We start from the raw sequence: 22,442 nt of genomic DNA, 5'->3' as shown, positions 1-22,442 counted from the left end.
ATACGTATGATTTCAGCTCTCTATTTTGCCCCTCCTGCTCGTTTATTTATCAATGGTCAAATTTCACATCAATTTTCGCTTTTTAGAAATACGATACTAGGATGTCCCCTTTCTCTTCTTTTATTTTTAATTGGCATCGAACCTTGCCTTTCTTCAATTAGAAAATGTGATGAGATTATGGGAATCACTATTAAAGATGTTCATGTTAAATCCCTTGCAAATGCGGATGATGTGCTTTTATTTATTAGTGACCCTATGTCCTCTTTCCCATCTTTATTGAATATTATAGCAAAATATTCTACAGTTTCTGGTTATACTTTAAATACAAACAAAACAGAATTGTTTCCTTTAAATTTATATTGTACTCCTGATATGCTTCCCATGAATGGTATAATTTGGTAAAAGAGTAAACTAAAATATCTTGGGATTTTATTTTCTTCATCCATAAAATCAACAATTACTTTAAATTGTGACTTAATATTAAATTATATCAAAGACAAAACATCTAAATGGTCGTTACTGCATCTGTCATGGTCGGGTAGATTGGATTCTATAAAAATGACTATAGCGCCTAAAATCTTTGATACCCTTGCAATGCTTCCGACTCAATTCCCATTAAAGTTCTACAAAGATGTTGATAAATCTTTATCTAAGTTTTTATGGAACAACAAATCTCCTCATATTGGTTACAAAATATTAAAAATTCCCAAACGTAATGCTGGATTTAGTATCCCTGACTTTTTTCTTTATCATAAAGCCTTTATTTTAAAACAAAGTTTGCTATGGTTTAATCATTCTTTTTTAAATAACCCACCTGCTTGGTTATCTATTGAGAAATCATTAGTAAATCCTCACCCACTTCCTTCTTTGATAACAATGTCTAAAATTGCAGCGTTTTTTCATAAATCAGTTATTATTAAATCTACTAAAATGATGTTGGATGATTTAGACTTAATTCTTCTTTCCCCCATGAATACTACTGAAGATATTTCACTTTGGTATAGTAGTGTCTTCAAATTGAATAGAAATGTAAATTTTTGGTCTTCTTGGATTAAAGCTGGTATTTTTTTATCTTAATGATGTGTATACCAATAATACTTTTATTTCGTTTGAAACTTTACAATCCAGATTTGGTTTATCTCGATCCAATATCACTAAATACCAATATTTATGCAATTCAATTTTAGATTCTTTCTCAGATGATATTCCCTCTAATGTTGCTGCTGATTTATCAATATACGTTCAAACGGTTTCTTCTTCTCATAGTGTTTCTATTTTATATAAAAAATTATCATGTACTCTTGGTAGCAATATAGATATGATTTCAACTTTTTGGAATAATGAGCTGTCACTTTCTTTATCTAATGACACATGGCTAGATATATGGCTTCGTGGCATATCTGGTTGGCTTCCTGTTTCACTTTACCAAACTAATTCTTATATTTTACTTAATCGGTTATGGACCCCATTATGTTTATTCCATGCTAAACTTCTTCCTTCTGCAGAATGTTGGCATTGTAAATTACAACCTGGTACGTTACAGCATATGTTATTGGAATGTCCTTTAGTTTCTAAGTTTTGGGCCGATGTTTGGGATATTATAACAAAGATTTTAAAAATTCAAGGAGATATTTCTTATCAAGTGTTAATTTGCAAATCTAATATATTATCAAAAAATTTAAATGTTTAAGAAAGTAAACTTTTCAATTTTCTGATTTCAGCAGCATTGACATCTATTACTTATTGTTGGAAAGATAGTTCCTCATTATCTGTTCATGCATGGTGGTCATGGGTTCTTTTTACAAGAAGAGGTGCTCAGCTATCTATGAAGGGGATTCTTCATAATCCGATCTCTTTTCAATCGTTTTGGTTACCTGTTGATAAATATTTATCTATTAAGTAATGTATGGATGATTTGTAGTTTTGGCTTGAATATATCTTCAATTGATGCTATTTTTTTATTGCTATTTTTTTATTGTAGCTCAGTCAATATTTAATGCACTAATTTTGTAATAATCCCTTCCCTTCCCTCCCTCTTTCATTTTCATATGTAATTCTAATTCTATTTACCTATTGTAATTTATTTACACCTTCAATGATTTTATTGTAATATGTTTTAGATATTTTCGCCTTATAGTATTATTTTTTGTACTGTCTTTGCGTTTTATCTATATATACAAATCTCAATAAAATATTTTGAACACAAAAAAAAAAGAAAAATGAGTCCGCAAATGCGTTGTCAAATTTCCCTTTATTTAAGTTGCACTCATGTCTTGGAAGTGTATACTTTAGCCCACTGAGCTATCTCATTAAAAAGCAGTAGTGACTGCACTGGGAGCGTGGCAGCGTCCTTGAGGTCACATTGATGTCTCAGCAGTGTGCACCTTAACCCGCTGAGCGATTGTTGGACAGGCCTCGTGGCCGGGCCGTCTCCACCCCGCACGACGGGGCCCGGACCCCGGCTCTCCCTGAATCCCCAGCAAGAGCCACCCCGGCAACCCCCCGAGGCAACCCACAACCCGTCCACAATGGGACTCCAGCTCCTGAACACTCCAGTACCGGCTGGCCCTGGTCCCCGTCAGCACCATTGCCCCGGCCCAGCCCCATCTTTGGACACTACACCACGAGGCCGCGTGGCCTCGACTCGACCCCAACCCTGGGCCTGGCCAGGTCCCGACATCGAGGCACCAACCTCCACCCAGGAGGTAAAGAGACCACTTGGCAGGTCAATGGAAGAAGGAGTCGTCAACGGCTCTCCTCCGCCAGGTGTCGATCGCACCCGGCCTCCCCGGGCGCTGGCTCCACCCCCCTGCTGGGTGTCTGGACTCCCTCATCCCGGACCTCCCGACCTCCAGGCGCGAGGGTCCGGACATCAAAGGGGGCCAGACCTATAACTGGGGCAGCTCCAGAGCAGGAAGGCAGTTGTATCCTGGAGTCGAGAGACACCGAGAAGAGCTCATCCTTGACGGACTGCTGGCGCTGCCGCAGCCCTGCCCTGTGAACCCTTCGTCTTGGCCTGCTGGCGCTGCCGCGGCCTATCCTCGTGAAACAATCGCCTTGGCCTGTTGGCGCTGCCGCGGCCCTCTGCAACGTGAACCATCGCCTTGGCCTGCTGGCGCTGCCGCGGCCCTCTGCAACGTGAACTATCACCTTAGCCTGCTGGCGCTGCCGCGGCCCTCTGCAACGTGAACCATCGCCTTGGCCTGCTGGCGCTGCCACGGCCCCTTTGCTGTGAACCAACATCCAAGCCTGCTGGCGCTGCCGCGGCCCCTTCGTTGTAAACCATCATCCTAGCCTGCTGGCGCTGCCGCGGCCCAACCTTGCAGACTCCTAAGCTCGAGGATTGTGAGCTTCCCTCTTGCCGCACCTGTACCGATCCGGTACCAAGACTGTCCCGCTACCCCCTTTCCCTACAGAGACTAGAATTGAGAGGACCCTAGAGTCCTGACCCCCCTGTATCGCTGATAACCTTGCCGCAAGAACCATATATAAAGAGTGTTGATCTCATCCTTGTGTGGTGTCTATCTGTGGGGGGGAAGTTACTTGTCTGTACGATCGCCGGAGACGGCCCTCACCGGAGGCCTCTCCCCCTGTACTCGGCCGACCCTCCGGGTCCCCGTCTAACAGCGATCTATCTAACAAGCAGCAGTGTCTGAAGTGGGAGAGCGACAGCGTCCTTGAGGTCACATTCATGTCTCGCCAGTGTGCACCTTAACCCACTGCGCTATCTATCTAACAAGCAGCGTCACAGGATGTTGATCAAATGCTGAGATTCGAAGCTTGTTCCCCCTTCCAAAGACAGCAGCTCGGGCTCTTAGGCCACATCCTCTCTGATTCTAGTCATAAATTCAGCTACATCTAGTAGATTGTCCTGGGTTGGCCACCGGGAACTATCACACCCACTTGGGTTCCTTAATCAGTTTGTAAGGAAGGTCGCCATAGTGGATTCTAGATCCGGGGTGGAGGCAACTCTGCCCTCGATGGTGGGTCGCGGGCACTCCACCTTAGTCTGTTCATTGCCTTCTTGTCCATGGTCTGATGGAATCTCCGTTTCGGGTAGTAAGGTCTATCCTCGGGATCAAACAGGTCTTTGTGAAGATCCGGGTCGCTGGGAGGAGAATTGCAGGCTCACCTTTGAGCTTTTTTCTGGCCACCCCTCCCTCTGAAGGATGCCAGTCCCTTGATCTCTTAAACTCCTGATCCAAGTCATCTGATGTGGGGGGATTTTTACCTCCTTGGTCTTTGTGGAACCCCAAATCAGTAGGCGAATCCCTGTCTCGCTTTTACAGGCCTCTAGGTCAAAATCCCCCATCAGAAAGGTCTAAATGGGATGCCCAAAGGATTTTCTTGAAGGGGCCGTCTGGTTACTAGCGCCTACTGGGGGCCCCACCTGCATCCATACGATGCCTCTGCCCAGGGTCTCCCAGTGAGCCCAGCTTCCCACGGGCCCCACAGCATCCATACGATGCATCTGCCCAGGGTCTCCCAGTGAGTCAAGCTCCCCACTGGGGGCCCCACCTGCATCCATACGATGCCTCTGCCCAGGGTCTCCCAGTGAGCCCAGCTCCCCACTGGGGGCCCCACCTGCATCCAGACCATGCATCTGCCCAGGGTCTCCCAGTGAGTCCAGCTCCCCACTGAGGGCCCCACCTGCATCCATACGATGCGTCTGCCCAGGATCTCCCAGTGAACCCAGCTCCCCTCTGAGGGCCCCACCTGCATCCATACGATGCGTCTGCCCAGGGTCTCCCAGTGAACCCAGCTCCCCTCTGAGGGCCCCACCTGCATCCATACGATGCATCTGCCCAGGGTCTCCCAGTGAGCCCAGCTCCCCCCGGGGCCCCACCTGCATCCATACGATGCGTCGGCCCAGGGTCTCCCAGTGAACCCAGCTCCCCTCTGAGGGCCCCACCTGCATCCATACGATGCATCTGCCCAGGGTCTCCCAGTGAGCCCAGCTCCCCCCGGGGCCCCACCTGCATCCATACGATGCCTCTGCCCAGGGTCTCCCAGTGGGCCCAGCTCCCTACTGGGGCCCCACCTGCATCCATACGATGCGTCTGTCCAGGGTCTCCCAGTGAGTCCAGCTCCCCACTGGGTGCCCCACCTGCATCCATACGATACATCTGCCCAGGGTCTCCCAGTGAGCCCCGCTCCCTTCTGGGGCCCCACCTGCATCCATACGATGAGTCTGTCCAGGGTCTCCCAGTGAGTCCAGCTCCCCACTGGGTGCCCCACCTGCATCCATACAATGCGCCTACCAGGGTCTCCCAGTGAGCCCAGCTCCTCACCGGGGGGCCACCTGCATCCATACGATGCGTCTGCCCAGGGTCTCCCAGTGAGCCCAGTTCCTCACCGGGGGGCCACCTGCATCCATACGATGCATCTGCCCAGGGTCTCCCAGTGAGCCCAGCTCCCCACCGGGGTCCCACCTGCATACATACGATGCGTCAGTCCAGGGTCTCCTGGTGAGCCCAGCTCCCCACTGGGACCCACCTGCATCCATAAGATGCGTCTGCCCAGGGTCTTCCAATGAGTCCAGCTCCCCTCTGGGGCCCCACCTGCATCCATACGATGCGTCTGTCCAGGGTCTCCCAGTGAACCCAGCTCCCCCTGGGGGGCCCCACCTGCATCCATATGATGCCTCTGCCCAGGGTCTTCCAGTGAGTCCAGCTCCCCTCTGGGGCCCCACCTGCATCCATACGATGCGTCTGCCCAGCGTCTCCCAGTGAGTCCAGCTCCCCACTGGGTGCCCCACCTGCATCCATACGATGCGTCTGTCCAGGGTCTCCCAGTGAACCCAGCTCCCCCTGGGGGGCCCCACCTGCATCCATATGATGCGTCGGCCCAGGGTCTTCCAGTGAGTCCAGCTCCCCTCTGGGGCCCCACCTGCATCCATACGATGCGTCTGCCCAGCGTCTCCCAGTGAGTCCAGCTCCCCACTGGGTCCCCCACCTGCATCCATACGATGCGTCTACCAGGGTCTCCCAGTGAGCCCAGCTCCCCTCTGGGGCCCCACCTGCATCCATACGATGCGTCTGCCCAGGTTCTCCCAGTGAACCCAGCTGCCCCAGGGGGGCCCCACCTGCATCCATACGATGCGTCTGCCCAGGGTCTCCCAGTGAGCCCAGCTCCCCACTGGGGGCCCAACCTGAATCCACACGATGCGTCTGCCCAGGGTTTTCCAGTGAGTCCAGCTCACCTCTGGGGCCCCACCTGCATCCATACGATGCATCTGCCCAGGGTCTCCCAGTGAGCATAGCTACCCAAGGGGCCCCACCTGCATCCATACGATGCGTCTGTCCAGGGTCTCCCAGTGAGCCCAGCTCCCCACTGGGGGCCCAACCTGCATCCATACGATGCGTCTACCAGGGTCTCCCAGTGAGCCCAGCTCCTCACTGGGTGCCCCACCTGCATCCATACGATGCGTCTACCTGGGTCTCCCAGTGAACCCAGCTCCCCCCGGGGCCCCACCTGCATCCATACGATACATGTGTCCAGGGACTCCCAGTGAGCCCAGCTCCCCCCGGGGCCCCACCTGCATCCATACGATGCGTCTGCCCAGGGTCTCCCAGTGAGCCCAGCTCCCCACTGGGGGCCCCACCTGCATCCATACGATGCGTCAGTCCAGGGTCTCCTGGTGAGCCCAGCTCCCCACTGGGGGCCCCACCTGCATCCATTCGATGCGTCAGTCCAGGGTCTCCTGGTGAGCCCAGCTCCCCACTTGGGGCCCCACCTGCATCCATACGATGCGTCTACCAGGGTCTCCCAGTGAGCCCAGCTCCCCACTGGGGGCCCCACCTGCATCCATACGATGCGTCTGCCCAGGGTCTCCCAGTGAACCCAGCTCCCCCTGGGGGGCCCCACCTGCATCCATATGATGCGTCTGCCCAGGGTCTCCCAGTGAGCCCAGCTCCCCTCTGAGGGCCCCACCTGCATCCATACGATGCGTCTGCCCAGGGTCTTCCAGTGAGTCCAGCTCCCCTCCGGGGCCCCACCTGCATCCATACGATGCATCTACCCAGGGTCTCCCAGTGAGCCCAGCTCACCCTGGGGGGCCCCACCTGCATCCATACGATGCATCTACCCAGGGTCTTCCAGTGAGTCCAGCTCCCCTCTGGGGCCCCACCTGCATCCATACGATGCGTCTGCCCAGGGTCTTCCAGTGAACCCAGCTCCCCTCTGAGGGCCCCACCTGCATCCATAGGATGCGTCTGCCCAGGGTCTCCCAGTGAGCCCAGCTTCCCACTGGGGCCCCACCTGCATCCATACAATGCACCTACCAGGGTCTCCTAGTGAACCCAGCTCCCCTCTGAGGGCCCCACCTGCATCCATACGATACATCTGCCCAGGGTCTCCCAGTGAGCCCAGCTCACCCTGGGGGGGCCCCACCTGCATCCATACGATGCGTCTGCCCAGGGTCTCCCAGTGAGCCCAGCTCCCCACCGGGGTCCCACCTGCATCCATACGATGCGTCTGCCCAGGGTTTCCCAGTGAGCCCAGCTCCCCACCGGGGTCCCGCCTGCATCCATACGATGCGTCAGTCCAGGGTCTCCTGGTGAGCCCAGCTCCCCACTGGGGGCCCCACCTGCATCCATACGATGCGTCTACCAGGGTCTCCCAGTGAGCCCAGCTCCCCACTGGGGGCCCAACCTGCATCCAAACGATGCATCTACCAGGGTCTTCCAGTGAGCCCAGCTCCCCACTGGGTGCCCCACCTGCATCCATACGATGCGTCTGCCCAGGGTCTCCCAGTGAGCCTAGCTCCCCTCTGGGGCCCCACCTGCATCCATACGATGCGTCTGCCCAGGGTCTCCCAGTGAACCTAGCTCCCCCTGGGGGGCCCCACCTGCATCCATACGATGCGTCTGCCCAGCGTCTCCCAGTGAGCCCAGCTCCCCACTGGGGGCCCCACCTGCATCCTTACGATGCGTCTACCAGGGTCTCCCAGTGAACCTAGCTCCCCCTGGGGGGCCCCACCTGCATCCATACGATGCGTCTGCCCAGCGTCTCCCAGTGAACCCAGCTCCCCTCTGGGGCCCCACCTGCATCCATATGATGCGCCTGCCCAGGGTCTCCCAGTGAGTCCAGCTCACCACTGGGGGGCCCCACCTGCATCCATACGATGCGTCTGCCCAGGGTCTCCCAGTGATCCCAGCTCCCCCTGGGGGGCCCCACCTGCATCCATATGATGCGTCTACCAGGGTCTCCCAGTGAGCTCAGCTCCCCACTGGACCCCACCTGCATCCATACGATGTGTCTGCCCAGGGTCTCCCAGTGAGCCCAGCTCCCCAAGGGGCCCCACCTGCATCCATACGATGCGTCTGTCCAGGGTCTCCCAGTGAGTCCAGCTCCCCACTGGGTGCCCCACGTTCATCCATACGATGCGTCTGCCCAGGGTCTCCCAGTGAGCCCAGCTCCCCTCGGGGCCCCACCTGCATCCATACGATACATCTGCCCAGGGTCTCCCAGTGAACCCAGCTCCCCTCTGGGGCCTCACCTGCATCCATACCCTGGGCAGACGCATCCTATGGATGCAGGTGGGGCCCTCAGAGGGGAGCTGGGTTCACTGGGAGACCCTGGACAGATGCATCTGCCCAGGGTCTTCCAGTGAGTCCAGCTCCCCAAGGGGCCCCACCTGCATCCATACGATGCGTCTGCCCAGGGTCTCCCAGTGAACCCAGCTCCCCTCTGAGGGCCCCACCTGCATCCATACGATGCGCCTGCCCAGGGTCTCCCAGTGAGTCCAGCTCCCCCAGGGGCCCCACCTGCATCCATACGATGCGTCTACCAGGGTCTCCCAGTGAGCCCAGCTCGCCCTGGGGGGCCCCATCTGCATCCATACTCCTTGCCTACAAAGGAGAGCCACAGTATAGCTGCCCACTGACTCTGGGGGACACACTGGACAGTGCAGGCCCTCTCCAAAGCAGTCATCCATTTGTGGATGTCATACCCTTCTTTAAAGGGGGGCACTATCTTACTCAGGTGTCTAGTGTCTAAACTCCTGTCCTTATCTCTAGGTAAAATGCTGTCACCAGGGGGGTATACCCCACCATTTCCCTGCTCTCTGGCAAAGGCAAGTCTCTCTTTGGCAAGGGCAAGTTCTTCCCTCTCAATCCTCAGATTGACTTCCCTCATCTGTGCCTCATGCACTCCTCTCTGAGGGGATGTCATCCCTCTCTTGGAAGATGCCAGGGAGCTATGGGTTCGAACAGATCTGTTAGAGCCTCTGGAGTGAGACCTAACTCGTCCATTCCCGATGTTAAGCCTGCCTGAGAGTGGCCCTGGGGGTCCCCCAGTTCCATTCTCATGCCTACTTAAGTTGTCCCTTGTAAGTCTACTGACCCTCACTGGACCTAGGTCTGCCTCGTCCCCTGATGTCTCAGCCTCTTCCTGGTTCTGAATGTCCAAGAGGAGGTGGTCTGGGTCACCAGTGGTTCCCTCAAGGGGTGGCATGTTCCCATCTGGATGAGAAGGGTCTGTGTTACCAGCCCTCCTTGCATCATAAGTCTCTAAGAGACCAATCAGGAAGGGAATTGTAGGGTTAGAACCCTGTCTTAGCTTTCTAGAGGTACACACTTGTCGCATCTCATGAAAGCTAAGTGCTGCATATCTGGAAGGGACCTGTGGAGGGTCCTCAACCACAAGAGGAGTCTGGTTAGAGTCTCCGTGGTTAGACATGCTTCTAGTGTGGTGTAAGTGATGCACATACCTACACTATATGTTTGCCTACTGATCCCTTGCTAGAGTTGTAGTCAGGGTGTGCTAGGCCCTGTTACACTACAACAGCTGGTTCAGTAGAACTCAGAGTATTCTACGCTAAGTTATATGTACCTTAGTACTTATGTGATCTTTCAAATGATATTCTTAGGATACGTGTGGTAAAACAACAGCAAGCTCAAATCCCAACCGCTGCTCACCAATGTGAGAAGTTGGCCTGATATATAATGTTCACTATTCTAGTGAGCACTCTGTATCAGTCCAAACAACCCTTATTGATGATTGGTTGTAAGTCAACCTTATAGACCAGCTATCCTAGTAGCATGGACAAGAGCAGTCTTCGGGCTAAACTCTAGAGGGCGTGTTAAGCCAGCTGTTATACCATCACATATACCCCTTGAACGTCAAGTGAAAGGACACCACACAAGTTGTTATGAAAATAAAGTGTATTTATTTATAACAAGACTATCCTGGCTCTTTATGAGTCAGGGAGCTAAGCACAATACAAAACTCTTAAGAAAATACGTCAAGTTGCACAATTTACACAAATGCCCGAGGGGCACGAAAAATCATATACTCTAAAAGTGGAATGCGAAATACTAGCAGGTAAGTAACTAATCTCAGAGGCTTTGGGATCGCTAGGACTAGACTACTGAACCTTCAGATTACGAGCAGCAGGCCTAGGGAACTCGGGTGCAGAGTGTGCACTCTCACGCGGGATGCGGGACAAAGTCTATGGATGCTAGAATTTACAAAGTTAGTGTTCTCAGGCGAACCCGACTAGGTAGAGCTGAAACGAAAAAGGATCTGGACCCTTGGATAGTGAGGCTATGCTGGGGCACCGAAATGCCGAAGTTACCTAGCCCAGGGGCTGCGGATGCATAGGTCTGGAAAGACGTCGCGAATCCTCGTTGCAGTCTATGGAGCCTGAAAGAAGAAGTTGCTGGCAGGCACCAGTGAAGAGTGTTCGATGGATCCAAGCCTGGATCGGAGATGGAAGACACCTGAAAGCAGAGGGGACCAAGTTCTTAATCACTAGCCAGTGATTGTGTGGGCACCAGGATGGCACCGGGCGAAGTCACCTCGACCAGGTGAGTGGGCGACGCTGGGCTCTGCAGTCTCACGGACCAGGAGGCGTTGTCGGCGTCCAGGATGGAGGTGCAAGCTGTCCCACGATGGTTGATGCTGTCGACGTCGCTGGACCCAGGATTGGGGCAACAAGTCTTGGCAAATGCAAGCCCACGCGGTGGATTCAAAATGGCGTCTGGAGTGGACCAGGAGGGCCCGGGGTGCTCCTCTTTTGGAAGGGAGCAAGGGCCAGTCTGGAGCAGCCAGACCAGCAGTGTTGATGTTGTCGGTCGTCGTCGGGAAGGCCACAAGCCAGCGGGCTAGTAGCCAGACAACGCGGTGAGCAGCAAAGAGCAGAAAGGCCCCACGCAGATCTCGTGGATGCTGGGGGGCTGGACTTCGGTGCTGGAGCTGCTCAGGGTCGGGGCTTCTCGGACCCCAAAGCACTCACTCGAGGATCCCTCGGCGGTCGTGCTGGATAGAAGTCGTGCAGTTCTGATGATGGCCGGTCCCTCGAGGTCTCGTCGCACCCACGGTTCTCAGCTTAGCTGTAAATGTGGGTAGAGGTCAGAGGTGCCAGGGAAGCCGGGTCTCGTTGTGCTGGTCAGTCGGATTCCGGAGGAAGGACGTGCAGCAAACCGCAGTGTTCTTAGATGGTGCCCGCAGATGCAGGGTGACTACTCCTTAGTCACAAGGGAGAAATCTTGAGAAGAAGTCTTGAGTTCCTTTCGTAGAAAGTAGTTTCAGGATTCAAAGATGATCTGATCTGGAAGGGGGCCTGCTCCTACCTTTATCCTGCAAAAGGGGGCAGGCTTGCGTCTAGGTCCAGCCCATGGGTGGGACCAGGAAGGGGGGTGGTTACACCCCTCTCCCATGCCGGGCTGTCCCCAGCTCAGGGGCTGTGTGCCCCTGAAACTGGTACTTGCCGGCCTATGCACAGTGAGCACCGGGGTGCCACTTGCAGTCACCTTCCTTCTATAGCCCTGCCTACCTGGGATACACAAAACCCTGTCTGGGACGGTGCTAGCACCGCCCTCGACAGGAAACCCTTTGTCCAGGCACTCCGCGCTGGTAGGACTCCCAGCAGCAGGAGGTCAGACTCTGTCTGTGGTGGCAGCATCCATTTTGTGGATCTAAGGCTCTGTTACGCTTTAACCGGGGTTCACAGTCACATCCATGTTGTGTCCCTCTAGAAGGGTGGAATGCTAACCCCGTCGCCAGAATTGGCGAGGGGTTAGTATTCCAATTCGTATGACACCTTACTCGACATGTTTTGATAATGCTATACCAAAGTTAGCATATGACCGCGAGGTACATAATGCACTTAAGAGTATATGGTATAGCGTTATCATGGAACAGCTATTAGGACTTGGTTCCGCAAGCTGCAAACGGGCTCAGCTCATGCCAGAGCACCATTTCACACGATTCCATGCACTCTGCCTTCAGGATTGTTAAGGCCTGCCATAGGAGTGACTGATAGGGATCTGTGTGTCCATTTTAGGGTTAGACATAGGAATACTATGTCTACAGCAAAGGGTGTTTACACCACCTTGCCCCAGCTGTCGTGCAGCCAGTTGTGTCAGATTTGAGAGGCCATCCAGGGGTGGCATAATACATGCTTCAGCCCCTGGTAGGCCCTGGGTGCACCTATGCCCTGGGTACCTAAGGTACTCTGTACAGGGACTGATAAGGTGACTCAGTGTCCAATTAGATATGTACCTAGGGTACATGGAATCCATTTTACAGAGAGAGCAATGGGCCTGGGGTCCTGAATAGCAGGGCCCCAGGTCAACTAAGTCAGAAAACCAGCAAAACACCAGGCAAAAAGTTGGGGGTAACCATAGTCAGGTATCTACCTTCCTACACCACCTGCATCCATACGATGCGTCTGCCCAGGGTCTCCCAGTGAACCCAGCTCCCCACCGGGGCCCCACCTGCATCCAGACCATGCGTCTGCCCAGGGTCTCCCAGTGATCCCAGCTCCCCCTGGGGGGCCCCACTTGCATCCATATGATGCGTCTGCCCAGGGTCTCCCAGTGATCCCAGTTCCCCCTGGGGGGCCCCACCACCTGCATCCATACAATGCGTCTGCCCAGGGTCTCCCAGTGAGCCCAGCTCCCCACTGGGTGCGCCACCTGCATCCATAGGATGCGTCTACCAGGATCTCCCAGTGAGCCCAGCTCCCCACTGGGTGCCCCACCTGCATCCATACGATGCGTCTGCCCAGGGTCTCCCAGTGAACCCAGCTCCCCCTGGGGGGCCCCACCTGCATCCATATGATGCGTCTGCCCAGGGTCTCCAAGTGAGCCCAGCTCCCCCTGGGGGGCCCCACCTGCATCCATATGATGCGTCTGCCCGGGGTCTCCCAGTGAGCCCAGCTCAGCCTGGGGGGCCCCACCTGCATCCATACGATGCCTCTGCCAGGGTCTCCCAGTGAACCCATCTCCCCTCTGAGGGCCCCACCTGCATCCATAAGATGCGTCTGCCCAGGGTCTCCCAGTGAACCCAGCTCCCCTCTGGGGCCTCACCTGCATCCATACTCTGGGCAGACGCATCCTATGGATGCAGGTGGGGCCCTCAGAGGGGAGCTGGGTTCACTGGGAGACCCTGGGCAGACGCATCTGCCCAGGGTCTTCCATCTGCCCAGGGTCTTCCAGTGAGTCCAGCTCCCCTCTGGGGCCTCACCTGCATCCATACGATGCGTCTGCCCAGGGTCTCCCAGTGAACCCAGCTCCCCTCTGAGGGCCCCACCTGCATCCATAGGATGCGTCTACCAGGGTCTCTCAGTGAGCCCAGCTCACCCTGGGGGGCCCCACCTGCATCCATACGCTACATCTGCCCTGGGTCTCCCAGTGAGCCCAGCTCACCCTCGGGGGCCCCACCTGCATCCATTCCATTCGATGCGTCCGTCCAGGGTCTCCTGGTGAGCCCAGCTCCCCACTTGGGGCCCCACCTGCATCCATACGATGCATCTGCCCAGGGTCTCCCAGTGAGCCCAGCTCCCCACCGGGGTCCCACCTGCATCCATACGATGCGTCAGTCCAGGGTCTCCTGGTGAGCCCAGCTCCCCACTGGGGGCCCCACCTGCATGCATACGATGCGTCTACCAGGGTCTCCCAGTGAGCCCAGCTCCCCACTGGGGGCCCCACCTGCATCCATACGATGCGTCTACCAGGGTCTCCCAGTGAGCCCAGCTCCCCTCTGGGGCCCCACCTGCATCCATACGATGTGTCTGCCCAGGGTCTCCCAGTAAGCCAAGCTCCCCACTGGGGGCCCCACCTGCATCCATACGATGTGTCTGTCCAGGGTCTCCCAGGGAACCCAGCTCCCCCTGGGGGGCCCCACCTGCATCCATACGATTCGCCTGCCCAGGGTCTCCCAGTGAGCCCAGCTCCCCACGGGCCCCACCTGCATCCCTACGATGCGTCTGCCCAGGGTCTTCCAGTGAGTCCAGCTCCTCTCCGGGGGCCCCACCTGCATCCATACGATGCGTCTGCCCAGGGTCTTCCAGTGAGTCCAGCTACCCTCTCGGGCCCCACCTGCTTCCATACGATGCGTCTGCCCAGGGTCCCCCAGTGAACCCAGCTCCCCTCTGAGGGCCCCACCGGCATCCATAGGATGCGTCTGCCCAGGGTCTCCCAGTTAACCCAGCTCCCCTCTGGGGCCCCACCTGCATCCATACGATGCATATACCCAGGGTCTCCTAGTGAGCCCAGCTCACCCTGGGGGGCCCCACCTGCATCCATACAATATGTCTACCCAGGGTTTCCCAGTGAGCCCAGAGGGGTCATGGCTGGAGGGCCTTGCACCCTCTGTAATGTTGCTATTTCTTCCACGTCCTTGCTGGTCGAAGTACAAAGTTACCGGTGCGACTTTCACCAGGCAAGAGCAGCCGCTCCGCGAGCCCCTACTTCAAAGATTTACAAGTGAGGCGCTGTGTCGGAGTGAGCATGTACGCCCCCCCTGGTGTTGGCACATCTATAGAGCCAGACCAGACGCACTCAACTACTTTGAGTAGAGTCAACGGGTTCAGTTTATTATAAGGCAGACATTATCAGCTAACACAAAGACTATAGGGTGGGGATCTAAAGGCAAACACGATCATTACCGGGCCAAACCTATCAAACTCCTGAAAGAGACAGGAGCACTGAGGCTGCTGGATGCAAACTGATGTATCATCAGCGTATCAAAGCAACATGCACATTACTTCAATCTGATCCCAATGTCCTGCAGCAATCGTCTACGTTTTATTGTCAGTGGCCCAATTGTGGGGGAGAACAACAGGTGTGACAAAGGACACCCCTATCTTCTGCCCCTCCCTAGGTTCCATCTCCCAGAGACCATGTCCCACACTCTTGCATATGATTCTATATGAAGAATCTGGACCAAGCTCACAAAGATGGTGCCGGGTCCTGTGCCTCTCTGTACCACCATCATGTACTTCCAGTCCAGTGTATTGAAAGCTTTTTCGATGTCTGCGTTGACTATCGGATTTGTGGTGCATAGCCGATGATCTGTTCTATGGATTCTTGATTCTATGGATCTTTGATCCTATGGGTGTTTATAAACCCACATTGGTCCGCATGCGCCACAGATCCTATGGCTCCCGCTGCCTGATTGCAGACACTTTTGAGGGTATCTTCACACCTGTATTCATTATTGACAAAGGTCTGCATTAGGAGGGACCCCATGCGTCTGTCTCAAGATTTGGTGTCATTACAATAACCTGAGTTAGCCCATCCCCTGGGGAGCATTGAGACTGGGCCCCGGTGGCCCCAATGAGCCTCCAATGACCAAGAGGCCTCAGTCAAACCCACAGATGCCTCAATAGCGGTTGACTGTGCATGCCTGAAGCCAGGCTCATACTAAAGTAACTGTGCAAGTCTGATTACCTGTTTTAAGCCTGCTGATGAAGTGTTATAATATTTCCCTGTACTGAATTTCTTGCAGGGGCGGGCTTCTATGAATCCTGATGGGGTTATGTTATGATACTGATTGATTTACTCCATTGATATTTCGACGACCTGATTATGGGTATTGAACTGTTGGTATTCGCAAGATGAAAATGTTCATAATTGCTTCCTGAAATGGTTTAGCCCTGTACAAGGGAGTTATTTGTCTTAATGAGAAGAATTGCCTTTATGTAAAGAAGGGCCTGAATGAGCTGGTTATTATTTTAAGATGCAATGGATTAATGAATGAAATGCTGATGAATTCATTGCCATGATTTTAAGCCTATATAAAAGCTATTGATTTTTAATCCAAAGTACTCGTGTGGTCTCCATTATTGCGCCCACTTATTGACTCAGTGGATGAGTGTGTTGAGTAGCTACTTTACACGTAAGCCCCTGGCTGCCTTCCTGCTCGAGCCAAGCTACCCCCCGGAGAACTGGTGGTCCCAGTTATTACAGTGCATTAACAATAATCTGTGATAATTGGGTTTCATAAAACATATTTATCAGTTGCACATCACCTAGTAAAGTGGTCTGATTTGTTTTCATCCTATTAAAATATTTCTTTCCCACGGAAATACAAAAAATTAGCTTTCACAACTACTGAAGAATATTTTGAAATGTTTGTACAGTTGACATATCTATTTAGATGTGTGATAGGAAAAACCTGATGCTCTACAGCCTTTCTTTTCACACTTTGTACAGGCGGCCAGAGAGTTCACTTTACAAAATCCTGAAACTCTGCAGTCAGAGAAGGAAAAGTAACTGTAAACAGACTTCTGACCTCTCTCTTTGAACACAGAGCAGCTCTGGCAAGATAAACACAGGATTTAAAAGCATCTATATTGCGCCTTTACTTTCTGACTCAACAGAACACCTGTTCTTTGTCAGCTCGCCTGAACAGGCGACTAGGTCCTAAATACAGCTCAACCTGATACAATCTGGCTCCCATAGCGAGTGGGCGAGTAGATTTTCAAGGCCTGTCTGATTCCTTATAAAGTTTGTCCAGATGGATTGGCACATCTCATTTACACAGGTGTCACCATTAGAGTCACATCTGGTTTAGAAGTTTTCCTGGCTTGCCTTCCTGTGTGTGGAGTTTCTGTTTCTATTCCTTTAGGGTCAGTTTGTGCAGTGTGTCCCCAGTCTTTCCCAAGTCCCCTTTTCCCTTACAGGAGGATTACTTTGCTCTGGAGGTGTGTGACCTCTTGCTTCTGCAGCAGTCTCACTCTTTCCTCTTGCACTGCGCTTTCTATTCCGGTACATATTATTTATACATGTCCCCCTTAACACCATCTAATAGGCTCCCATGTAATCGCTCTAGCATTGTTGACCCCTAGTTATCATAGAAGCAGTTATTCTATTATGGACTTCTGTAGGGTACTTGACATCCGGCCTCCATGGGGTGACTGGTGTGGCCTGAGTAGGGTCATGTTCTATCAGTAGAGGGGAGGGGTCAGAGAGGTGTTTATTCAGATATTGAGGTATCTTTACTTCTTGCTAACTGGAACATTTACTTGTAAGTCCCTAGTATATGGTGTATTATGTACCCAAGGCCTGTAAATTAAATGTTATTAGTGGACCTGCAGCACTCACTGTGTCACCCACTAAAATGGCACTTTAAAACATGTCTCAGGCCTGCTATTGCAACCTGTAGTGCAGTTTTAAAACTGTCAACTCGGCCTGGCAAAATAAACCTTTTGCCAGACCTAAACCTTCATTTCTAATACATATAAGTCACCCCAAAGGTAGGTCCTTAATTGCCATTGGGTTACCTTATTGCATGTGCTAACGTTTGATTGGGAGATGATAGGGATGTCAAATTCGAACTCAAATAGATTGTCATTAAATTCCTCTTTAATGCTAAAGTCGGATTTTAGATTGCAGTTTTGAAAATGCCACTTTGAGAAAGTGGTACAAAAGGGGGTGGTGATGGACGGAGCATCTGAATCAATCAAACACTCACACCCAGTCAAAAGATCTGGGTTTAATCCATCACTGTTCTTTAGCCCACTCTGCCACCCCAATTCAGACATGGCTATATGCAAATCAGTCTGACCCTGTGCCTCATGGGAACAGTCCAGCCCGAACTGCCAAGCCATGTCTTCCCTGGACCGGACTCATGCTTCCGAGGACTGGTTTCTGGCATTGCAGCCGTCTTCAGCCCGGCTTGCTTGAATCCAGTGGCAAAGTGAGCACGTTGGCATTTTCTTGACCCTTGAAGATCACATGCTGAAATATCTTTAATAAAAATGTAATAATCCCACAGGAATTTTGTGGTGTGAAATAAAGAAAGGATCTGTGTTTTTTTTGCTCAGATACTGCAGCTGTGAAAAGATGCCTCTGTTAAAGGTTGTTACTCTCAGCATCCGCGATGGGCTCAGCACAGAGTAGAACTCGAAGACACTGTTTTTCTGTGATGTTCGGTATATTCACTTTTGTTCTGCTCTGTGACTTACAATCTGTACCTGGCTGACAATGGGGCTCTTTCTCCAGAAATGTCTGATCCTCTGTCTTATTTGTTTACAGGTCCAAGACCTGAGGTGGGCGACATCAATCTGCCCCTTCAAGAAGGACAGAACATCTGAGGAGAAGAGGAATCCATCCCTGGCTCCAGCAGTCTCCGCCCTGCAGAGGGAGGGAGTCGCAGCCTGTTCGTCGGTGCTCCAGGGGTCTACCCTTTGTCCCTCTCTTCCCGCTTCCACAGGAGCTTCAGATTTCTTGTTACTAATTAAGCCCCTTAGAAGTGTAGTCTATTTTTATTTATCATGAATGCTGGCGCGTATAAGGTCCTTTAACTGACTTCGACCAAATCGACGCTGATGGCATTTGTGCCACGGGATTCCAGTGTTTCTGCCCTGAATTTAAACATTGGATCTAAAAAGGAGGAACATCATTGGTCATCCACAGGAAGATGTTATAAACTGAAGCTGGCACTGAGCAGAGGAGACTGAGAAAGAAGTTATTAGTGTTATGATGTCTGGACGGTGGATAATGTCAGAGCTGTACATCCGTGTGCAGTGGAGAGACTGGATTATACAGCTATGTGCAGAGTGCACAGTGTCTAGATCATACCTCTGTGTACAGAGCTTATAGAGTCAGAGCTGTACCTTTGTGTGCAGTGGAAAAACACAGCATTGTGCACCTACATGCAGAGTGCACAGTGTTCGAATCATACCTCTGTGTACAGAATGTATAGTGTCAGAGCTGTGCATCTGTGTACAATGGATAGTTGCAGCATTGTACAGCTACGTGCTGAGTAAGTGGTGTCTGGATTGTCGCTATGTGTACAGAGTGGATAGTGTCGGACCTGTACTTCTGTGTGCACAGAAGTGTATACATATATATGTGTGCACGGTGGATGGACAGTACACACATATATGTGTGTATATATATATATATATATATATATTCACTGAAAAAAACATAGGTTTGACACATGTTATAGTTAGCTGGACATTTCACTCATATGAAACCATTGAAATTCCCCCGTTATAGTGAGTTTAGCTAACTATAACTCGCGCGCCCGCAATGCACCTCTGATGACGTCACCTATTACATCACTCATGACATGGTCAGTGGCATCACTCATGACATCACTGATGACATCTCAAATGACATCACTGATGACATCATCCAGTGAATGGGTGTTTTTCAGAAAATTAAATATGTTTTATATATGTATATCTGAAGGTAGATTGAACACGAAATGGGTATATAAGTGTATAAATAGCTGCTTTTTTAGTGAAAAATACATTGTATAACTAACTTATTAAGTGTATCTTAAAGAATACATGGATTAGTGAGTAATGTTTAAATATATACATTTCTATGTCAATCTCTCACTTTCTGTGTAAGTGGCTGCATGTGTTGGTAAGTAGCTATATGGGTGATACATAATGTCTATATAGGTTATTGTTTGTTTAATTATTAGTAGAAGTATCTGAGTGTCTGTATGCCTCGTTGGGAGGTCTTACGTAGTGCATAGATGCATGAATGAGTGACTTCCTGCTTTTTTTTCTTGAAGGCAGCATATGTGCAAGACTGTATGGGTGAATAAGTGTGTGTGGTAAGTAGCTATATAGGTCACTGTTTGGTTTTTTTTTCTGTATGAGTGCTTGAGTGTAAATATATGTGTGTTACTAAATGAATAACTGCTTTAATAGTGTATTTGTGAGTAAGTACATATGCTTTAAACTAGTACATATGAGTTATGTGTGAGTAACTCTATGGTTGAGTGTCGGTGTGTAACAGAATGATCAGGATGTATCAGTGTATGAGAAGATATCATGAGTGAGTACATGCATGAGTGACTGTATATCTGTATTGATGAATGAGTCGATGTGTGTATAGATCTTACAATTACTAAATAGGTGTTGTAAGTGGCATTGGTATGGCTATTGTATTGAAAATGTTATTTTCTATTTTTAAATGTATGTAATAAAGGTTATGTTAGAGTGAGTGAAGGTCTGCTTTTCTTCCACAAGGATGATGTCATCAGTGATGTCATTTGAGATGTCATCAGTGATGTCATGAGTGATGTCACTGACCATGCCATGAGTGATGTAATATGTGACGTCATCAGCAGTGCTTTGCGGGCGCGCGAGTTATAGTTAGCTAATCTAACTATAACAGGGGAATTTCAATCGTTTTATATGAGTGAAATGTCCAGCTAACTATAACATGTGTCAAACCTATGGTTTTTTCAGTGAATTTCGAAGGTTTTGTAAATGCTACTTCCTAACTATAACGTGTGTAAAACCTATGTTTTTTTCAGTGAATTTCCAAGGTTTTTTAAATGCTAATTCCTAACTATAACATGTGTTAAACCTATGGTTTTTTCAGTGAATTTGCAAAGTTTTTTAAATGCTAATTCGTAACTATAACGTATGTGAAACCTATGTTTTTTTTAGTGAATTTGCAAGAACCACGAAGGGGGAAAAAAAATGTTTTTTTGCCTGTCGGAGTTGTTTATGGATCCCCTCAGAAACTTTAGGGAGTCATAGAGTGTCTACCTTGCCTCCTTTTCACGTTTTGAAACTTTTATGTAAATTGAGCAAAACGCCACTTTAAACCGACGTTCGCGACCGGGTGCGCGCACCCAGTTATCTTTCTAACAAAGAAAAAGTTTTTTTTGCATCATCGACATTCTTCTGGAACCGCCTAAGAAACTCTACGGGGTCACGGAGTGTCTACCTTGCCTCCTTTTCACGTTTTGAAACTTTTATGTAAATGCAAAACGCCATTTTAAACTGACGTTTTTTTGCATCGTCGAAAATCTTCTGGAACCGCCTAAGAAAGTCTACTGGGTCACGGAGTGTCTACCTTGCCTCCTTTTCACGTTTTGAAACTTTTATGTAAATGAGGCAAAACGCCATTTTAAACTGACGTGCACGACCTGGTGCGCGCACCCCGGTATTTGTTCAACAAAATAAAAAGGTTTTTTTCGCCCCTCGAAATTCTTCTGGGACCCTCTGAGAAACTCTAGGGGGTCAGGAACTGTCTACCTTGCCTCCTTTTCACGTTTTGAAACTTTCATGTAAATCGTGGAAAATGCCATTTTGAAGCGACGTGCGTGACTGGGTGCTCGCAACGCGTACACGTACCGATGCGCGCACGTCAAGTCATGTGACTTGAAAACAACACTTTTTATTGGTTCATAGTAGTTTCTCTTCTAGAATTTTCAACAACCCCACCCACTTTCCTCACTATCTGTTTTACTCTCACGGGAGAAAGAGCCTTTCCATCTTTCCGGAAAATTTTCAAAAATGGCTGCAAGACAGGATTCATCATCCAATTCTGAGGAAAATTATCGGCTGCCTGAAAGAAAAAGGAAGGAATCTTTCATATGGAAATTTTTCACTTATCCTGAAGAACTAAAAAAAGTGAATGCCCCGAAAGTCAATTGTACTATATGTGGCACTGTTCTCTCAAGAGGAAATCCATCAAAAAACTACTCATTTTCAATTCATACTATGATAAGGCATGTGAGACAAGTGCACCCTGTGCAATTTGCACAGTCATCTACAAGAGCTCTGGCGACACAAATACCACCAGCTGTGGCTGGCACGTCATCTGGAGGACGACCTGCATCTCCATCCACTGCAGTAATGGACTTAAGACCATTCTTCACAAAAGTCCACATGAGATGCAACAAATGTTTTCAAATTATTGTGTACGGCGAGCAGAGCCTCACTCTGATCGAGCGGAGAATTAACGAACATCAATGCTCCGAGACAAGATACATTTTTCCAAAGTTTGCATTTATTTTGTTCCTGTTGAACAGTTTTGTGGTTGAAGATTTCTGTCCCAGTTTGAAAATACAAAAAAAATATAAAACTTAAAAAAAAAAAAAGAACAAAACAAAAAAAAAGTTCTTTTCAGAACTAACTCATTTTTCAAAAAAGAGCTATGGGGCATATTAACAAGATGTGCGTTAAAAACGCACATCGCATATTTGACTATCGTCGGCTAAGTATCGCCGGATTTTTTCGCCGTGTTAGCGCGTTATTATCAAAGCGCAACACATAGGCGATAGTGAATCCTGTGAAAGTCGGCGATAGTGAACATTAGCACGTTGAAAGAAGCGTTGTTTTAACACGCTAATGTGTGCCTTGTTAATATGGGGGGGTGGATTCAGCTTTATGATCCACACCCCCATGTTGACAATGCCTAACGGCTAGTCCGAGCAGGCGTTGGGAG

At 50.4% G+C, this 22,442-nt stretch overlaps 1 protein-coding gene across 1 annotated transcript in view; it reads left to right on the top strand.

Annotated features, from left to right (window-relative positions):
• Window positions 1-19,241, top strand: part of LOC147710016 (class I histocompatibility antigen, Gogo-C*0203 alpha chain-like) — a 267,300-nt gene extending 248,059 nt beyond the window's left edge. Inside the window, exon 6 of the mRNA XM_086919307.1 lies at window positions 18,270-19,241. Coding sequence (XP_086775433.1) covers window positions 18,270-18,328 — 59 coding nt within the window. The 3' untranslated portion in view covers window positions 18,329-19,241. The remainder of the gene's footprint in view (window positions 1-18,269) is intronic.
• The last annotated feature ends 3,201 nt before the right edge of the window (window positions 19,242-22,442 follow it).

This window comes from Lissotriton vulgaris, chromosome 5, assembly GCF_964263255.1.
Source record: "Lissotriton vulgaris chromosome 5, aLisVul1.2, whole genome shotgun sequence".
NCBI lineage: Eukaryota > Metazoa > Chordata > Amphibia > Caudata > Salamandridae > Lissotriton > Lissotriton vulgaris.
The sequence above is the reverse complement of the archived record's forward strand: the minus strand, read 5'-3'. Positions and strand labels throughout refer to the sequence as shown.